Below are 7,386 nucleotides of genomic sequence, written 5' to 3' on the forward strand. Positions count from 1 at the left end.
AAGTAAACTGAAATAAGCTGAAAGTTTCAACCAAAAAATAAATATTAAATAATAAAATAATTAACAAAAATCCACAAATTGAAGAAACCCAAAACGTTTTTGGTGCTTTGTGTTTTTGTGGGTTTTATACTTTTGCTGATGTAACAGACTCTTTAATAAAGATGAAAACATGACTATAAATATCCAGAGGGCTGATTAGGGAATAGAAACAGAAGAGGAGGAAATAAAACCCAAAAGAAGCGAGAAGAGGAAACTATCAATAAGAAAAAAGGAAATGACCAAACAAGGAGACATGAAACAAACATTCTAAATATTAATGAACTATTTCAGGAAGGAACATGGCAGGAAAACATCATACAGACCTACACAGGGAGAAGCCAAAACGAGATTTGTTATAATGGTGGAAAACAAAAACACAGAAATCTGAAATTCACAGGATCAAAACCCAAAACCCAATATAACAAAACTGGAAAATCATAAAGTTAAAAACAGGAAACAAAGACTTGATGATGTCTTAAACTCACTAGCAGAATGATAATAAATGAAAAAAAAAAGAGTTTTAAAAATAAGAACTCAAATGTATTAAGAATGAAAAACTCTCAAACAACACAAAAGCCCAAGACCGTGACTAAAAACCCTGAATCCATGAATCCAAAAACTTAAAAATAATAATTATAAAAAATCCTCCACAACAGCACTGAAATCAAAAGTCATGAATATGGAACAAAACCCTGGGACCATGACACCTTGAGCCGGTACATCGACAAGGAACCTTTAAGTGTCACCGGATTACTCAGTTAAAGCGAAAATCTCTGTTTTTCCTTCCCTGCATTGAAAATCAGCGGAGCTGCACATTTTAAGACTCGCTTATGGTCGGACTTTCCCTTTAAGTGATTTATGCAACAGCATCTCCCGGTACCTCAGTCTACCTCAGTCAGCACCATGGACAGCGACCCCGCCAGCTCTCCGGCCGCCTCCTGCGCACCCAGCGGGCCCCGAGGGGCAGGGCACGCTCCTTCAGTAACGACGACCAGCTAATACAGCACATCTCCCATCATGTTACTGCGGCACTGACAGCTGAACCGTAGAAAGCAGGATGCGGGATTTCCCATAGAAACACCCTCGCGCATTGTTTTTCTTGTCTTAACCCGTTTCCCAGCAGCTGGAAGGTACAGATGCTCTTTTTTTTGGCCGATCACCGGCTGTAAATGCCTCTAAACGACAGCAGATGTGACGAGTCTCATTTGAGGGTCGCTGTGGAGCAAAGGTGGTGAAATCTCTCGCTCTTCCTCCTCCTCCACGCCCTGTCATCACTACCACCAGTAGCTGCCCAGCACCATGTCTTCACCACCATCGGCTGCGACAGCGAGTGAAAGCAGCACCACCACCGTTTTCGAGGAGGACACCAGAGAGGAGGTAGAATTTTCTGGCAATCCTTTTTTTCTTTTTCTTTTTTCTCTGTGTTGCTGATTTTTATTGTGTCCGCGCGCGTGCTGTGCAGGCTGTGACACGCTGCAGGTGGATGATCTGACAGGTGTCAGATTCACTCTGCTTATCCTCCTGTTATTTAGTTTTCCACTTAAGTTTCAATTTTATTTATTAATTTGTTCATTTTATTTAAAACATGTTTTAAGTAATGTTTTCTCACAGTTTCTCGTTTTTATGAATTATTTTTGAGAAATAGAAATAAATGAAATGACAGAAAACGTAGATCAAAAAGGGTAAACATAAATACTTTTAATTTCCTATTTTGTTTTTTACAAAAAGAATTACAAAACAGCTGACAGCATATTAATGTCTGTTTTCTTCAACCAAATTAATATCTGCTTTTATGTATGTTAACTTTAAATCATAGTTTTATTACTCAAATTGAGCCATTTTTGTCCTCCATACCATGAAACTTGTCTTTACAGCAAGTACAAATAGAAATACTTGTCATGTTCCTCATTTGAAACATGAAGTTTAGAGTTTTTTGAACTTTGAATTCTTCATTATTAATCTCTGTTTTTTTTTTCTTACATTGTAGGTTTATTGTGTTTTACTGTAGTAACGCCTCTGTGGCCAATTTCATTCTTTTCTAGTTTGTGTTTAGAGTCATGTTTGAGTCTTTGCTTGTTCCACACTTCCTCTTCATCCTCTTGTATATTTTTGCCAAGTCTATTCTTCTTGCCTTTTGTGCCTTGCTTTTTAGTTTTTCTTTACCTTTACTATTCACACAGGACCACGCTCAAGTTTGTTGTTTTGCTTAATTTTGATTGGCTTTTAAAAAAATTTATATCTCATTGTTTTCACTGCCTTAATGAATTGTAAACCTACAAGGATTTCTGTTTTTTTTCCTTATTTTCTGTGCTATATAAATAAAATCGCCTTTATTTATCTTACCTCATTATCTAGATTCTGTTAACATGCTCCCAGTTTCCCCCCAGCTGTGCTCACTTCCCCTGATTAGCCCTGATTAGTGTTTTTACCCTGTAAGATACCATTGTATTACTCTGGCCAGACTGTTGTTAAGTTTGTTTGAACTTTGGACTTTTGAAGTTTGCCTACCATGCCTGGAGTAAAAGTAGTTTTTCACATCTGCCATCTCAGAGTCCTGTATTTCAGTCCTAAACTCTGCAATGTTGTGCAGTCTGAATGAAAATACAAACTGTTCTTTAAAAAAGCAAACCTTCTCCTTCCAAAGTTACATAATGCAGGCTGGATTAGTATTTGCAAAATGCTGAATTTTGTCCACAGGACCTGAGGACTTGTACAATACACCACGAGATTGTGGATACTAAGAGTTTAGGTGGTTATAGGATTATAAATATGTCCTGATCAGTTTTTAAAACGTTTCTTCTTATGTTTGTGCTTTCACTCAACAGCAAAGACCGCTGAAGCAATCTCTAAGCAAGTCCTTATGTCGGGAGAGTTTCTGGAAATGCTTCCTCCTTTCCGTTCTCATGTATGGCTGCATGGGAGCCATGGTTTGGTGTCACATCACCAAAGTGACTCGTTTCACCTTCGACAGTGCCTTAAAAGGAAAATCCAAGATGTACCATGACAGCCCCTGCTCTGATGGCTACATCTACATCCCCTTGGCCCTACTGGGCATGCTCTATTTAGTCTACCTGTTGGAGTGCTGGCACTGTCACGTGAAGAATGAGTTGCTGCACAAAATGGACGTGGAGGGCATCTATGAGCACATCAAGAAGATGCAGCAGGCTAAGCCCTGCATCTGGTGGAAGGCCTTCAGCTATCACTATGTGCGCCGAACTCGACAAGTCACGCGCTACCGCCGTTATACTTGCACCCAGGTTTACCATGAGCGCCTCGACACCCAGGTGGCAGAAGCAGAATTTGACTACAGCCACTGTGGTGTCAAAGATGTTTCCAAACAGCTGCTGGGCTTGGAGAAGTCTGTGCTTACAAAGATGCGCTTCACTAAGTGTTTCAGTTTTGCCAACGTAGAGTCCGAGAATTCTTATCTCACACAAAGGGCGAGGTTTTTCACCAACAACGAGGGCCTGGATGACTACATGGAAGCCAGAGAAGACATGAATCTGAAGAACAATGACCTGAAGGAGTATGTCTTGGTGCTCTGTGACCCAAAGCACCACCCCTGGTATCTGTCCCACTACGTCTTCTGGTTTGCCTCCTTCCTCACGTTCTCCTGGCCTCTCAGAGTCTTCATGGAGTATCGCACTGCATACGTCCACTATCGCGTCGAGAAGGTCTTCGGTCACGATTACCGACCTGTGTCGCCATGTGTTGATCGACGATACTGGTGTCGTATCCCTCGAGTTAAAAGCACTGATGTTACAGAACTGGAGTGGCACATTTGCTCCAACCAGCAGCTGCTTACCCAGAGGCTGACCTCATGGATCTGGCCCAGCGACCGTCCAACTTCAGCGAGATTCATCAGAACTGTGAGCGCTGCCACAGAGTCATCATCTGATCCTCAGTGTTCTTTAGAAGCCCCCTCAGCATCAGCACTTGTGCCAACATTCCTTTAAAGGATCCCAACATCACCAGAAAAAGAAATGCTGGAAAAAAGCAGTAACCATTACTGGGTTTCAGACAGTGTGGTCATCAGGGAGGAGGAGCCCCAAAGGTGAAGACTTTGTTGTAGTTTTGTCTCCGTCAAGAATCCTTTTCTGTGATTTTTGTTTCTTTAGCCTTCAGGTGACCTGTGTGGAGTCATTTATGACCCCAGCCTTATATTTATATGTGCCTTTGTGATATTTTTGACCGTAGAACTATTTCTTGCCATGATTTTTTTCCCATCTTCTTCTTATTTTATCGTTATAGGCTTTGATTTTATTGTAGTTTGTGACTTGTTGGTAATAATGTCATATTTACGAGTCCAATTTTGACCGTTATTATTTTTAGATATTTTAGTAATCTGGGAATTTTGAGTCTTTCTGCTGAAAGAATCATATAACACATTAACACACAGATTGAGTTTGAGGCTGGGAGTAACAAAAGATGAAAAACAAACCTCCTGACTGTGATAACTTCACTGTAATTTGTCGGTGATCAAAGTATTATTGAGTCACCATTTCATAGTTCGGTGTTAAATGATACATAATCTGCTTAAAAGTATATTACATATACTTACATACATATTTTTCTAGTGTTATTGAAACAAAGACAATTTGTTTTGTGAGAAAAATCATAGGATTGTCTAAATAAAATGTCATTTTATTTGTGCAACTCCTCTTTGCAGTGAAAATAGTAATAGACGAGTTGTTTGAGGGTTAAAATGAAGACTATTTTACTAAAGACTGATGCTCAGTTACATTTATTCAGTATCAAGTATGGAAATAATGTACTGCAATGCTGTTATCAGTGCATTAAAGTACATTTTAATAGCACATTTAGTCATTTAGTAACACCACAACCCTTTCAAATGACCCATAAGATTTTCCAACATCCTGCTGAACTGATGTTCTCCTCGTTTCAGTAAAGAGAAATTAGAACCAAACAGCTGAACAGGCAGCTTTAGATCATACATAACACAAACATTACTTTTGTTGTGAGTTGTAAGTTTAATTGTGACCCAGAATGTGATATAATTTTGATGTTTGATGGAGTCTTCTCTTTCATGTATCCCAATTATGTGAAGAAATGTGCTTTTTAGTAATAATGCCAGCATTAAATGTGCTTCATATCATGTATGACACATGACTCGCACACAGGATGAGCTTTACTTACAAATATCTTTATTAGACTTAAAGAAATAAGAGTTTTCATGCAGTAGATTCGATGCTTGATGGTTTCTGGAAACTTTTGCTTCCGTGTTCACTACATTTCTCGAACGCTTATTGAGGTTCTTGAAAACATTTTACACGTTGTATAACAGATGTAACATTAGTAATGTGACTGATGGTATTCATATTTAAATTGAAATATGTAAATCAATAATAAAAAGTATTTTATTTTTACCATTTCTCTTTGATGACTCCAGAATAGAACAAAGAAACAGAAGTGAAAATAAAAGTGGGGAAAAACCACATCAAAAAGACATAAATTAGTTAAACAGAAAAAAGAAATGCCTAGTAAAGATAAATTTAATGAAGCTGAATATACAAAAGTTGAGAAAAGCTAGAAATGGAACTAATTTCTTTTCAAAGAATGTTTAATGTTTAGAGGGTCCTGGAAAAAGTAGGTATACACTTATTTCTACTTTCCATTGGAAGTAAGGGTGAGTAGAAGCTGGGTGCTGATAATCAAATGCACTTTATTCACAGCAGCTGTGTGACCACCTTTATAAAAGCAGATGTTTTGGCAGTTTGTGGGTCTGGAGGATTCACCTGTGTGTTAATGTGATGGCTGCACTTACAGCCACACAGTGGTAATACCCACCATGTTAGTGTAGAGGCTTATAAGTAACATCGCATTCACATTTGTCTTTCTTTAAATATAGGAATTAATTTACAGGACAATAAATAACTGGTTTTTGTTTAGAGTTAATTCACATATCCACATAACACTGTATTCTAAAATAAATACGCACATTTTAGTTTACACTGTTATGTATGATTAATCTTTTGTTTTCTGAGTTACCTTAGTTGCAGCTGTTCCAGTCCCTTGATTAAGGAGCCAAGAGGTGGAAAAGGGGTGGAGCGAGCTTTAAAGGAAGACTACAAATTGGTTCATGCCATAACTCGGGACCATGGGGGGGAATTGGAGTTCATTATGTTTGGTTTAGTTAGGTTTTGTGTGTTTTACCCCTTCTCCAGTTTTTGTGGGCTGATCAGCCACTATTTAAGTTTCCCCTTTGTCTCGTTAAGTTAGGTCAGTTTGTTTGAGTTATCAGTAGTGTTGTCAACTTTGAGTAGAGTTTTGTTATTTTGACCTCTTTTATAGACTCAAGATCTTGATTCTTTTTGCATGATTTAACCAATTATGTTTTTTGGGTTAAATAAAAAATAATTTTTTTGGACTTTAACCTGTGCCTAAGTTTCCTTCACTGCTCGGTCCATCACAGTTAACAAAATGCCACAAGCTACAAAGTGTCATGTCAGACTCTTCAGGCCTCACCCAGAATATTAAAGGTTAAAGTTCATGGCATTACAGTTAGAAAAAAAGTGAAGAAGTATGGCTTTTAGAGAGAAGTAAGCTGTTTCTCTCTAAAAACAAAACAAAACATGGCAGCATGACTTTATGGCACAGGCCAAAGACGGCGTATCAGCACAGACATGTCACACCAACTGTCAAGAATGGCGGTGGAATATGTATGATTTGTGCTTGTTTTGCAACCACGGGACCTGAACACCTTTGAGTCACTGAGTCAACAATAAAGTCATCTGTGTACGAAAGTGCTCTGTGGTCAAATGTGAGACCATCTGTCTGAGTCCTGTGAAAAAGAACAAATTTTAATGACTCTGTCTCATTTATATTTGTGTGTATGTGCCATGTGTATCAAAGACTAACTGAGATATATTGTGCTGGGTGCATAGGATTCCTGATAGCTGTGTGCTGAATGCCCTTTAAAAAACAGTTGTTACTTGCACTTCTTTGACATGTGTGTGATTCTTGCGCCCGATGATCCACATGCAGGAGGTCGAGGTTTGCAAGCCAAACGAAAGATGACAAAACAATGAGAATGAATGGAATGATAGAAAGAAACAAATAAGGATACAAGAGTAGGATATGACAAAGAACAATGATTAAAAATGCACAGAATAATAGTGAAACATGACACAGAAGGAAACAATCACAAAGGAGGCAAAAGGCTGAGACAACTACACACAGTAAAACAAGTAAAACAATAAATAACCAAATGAAAAATGAGACTGGATGGATAAACAGATACAGGCACACAAAGGAAACAGAGGGTTTTTCAGTCTGTATAATAAAATCTACCTCATAACCCAGAATTAGAAAACCAAGACAAGGACC

General features: G+C 38.3%; 1 protein-coding gene across 1 annotated transcript; it reads left to right on the plus strand.

The window, feature by feature from the left end:
• Window positions 1-678: 678 nt before the first annotated feature.
• LOC146495846 (transmembrane protein 151B-like) lies at window positions 679-6,358 on the plus strand. The gene is made up of 2 exons (XM_085143530.1): window positions 679-1,416; window positions 2,865-6,358. Exons 1-2 carry the CDS (start codon window positions 1,339-1,341, stop codon window positions 3,993-3,995), a joined length of 1,209 nt encoding a protein of 402 aa, XP_084999656.1. The 5' UTR covers window positions 679-1,338; the 3' UTR covers window positions 3,996-6,358.
• The last annotated feature ends 1,028 nt before the right edge of the window (window positions 6,359-7,386 follow it).

The sequence above is a fragment of the Neolamprologus multifasciatus genome, chromosome 19, assembly GCF_963576455.1.
Source record: "Neolamprologus multifasciatus chromosome 19, fNeoMul1.2, whole genome shotgun sequence".
Lineage (NCBI taxonomy): Eukaryota > Metazoa > Chordata > Actinopteri > Cichliformes > Cichlidae > Neolamprologus > Neolamprologus multifasciatus.

What these genes read in the sequence shown, in the direction of transcription:
- LOC146495846 (XM_085143530.1), top strand. Translation starts at nt 1,339, where the DNA reads ATGTCTTCACCACCATCGGCTGCGACAGCGAGTGAAAGCAGCACCACC. An exon ending in AGGAGGACACCAGAGAGGAG is followed by an intron (nt 1,417 to 2,864) that starts GTAGAATTTTCT and finishes TTCACTCAACAG; the next exon opens with CAAAGACCGCTGAAGCAATC.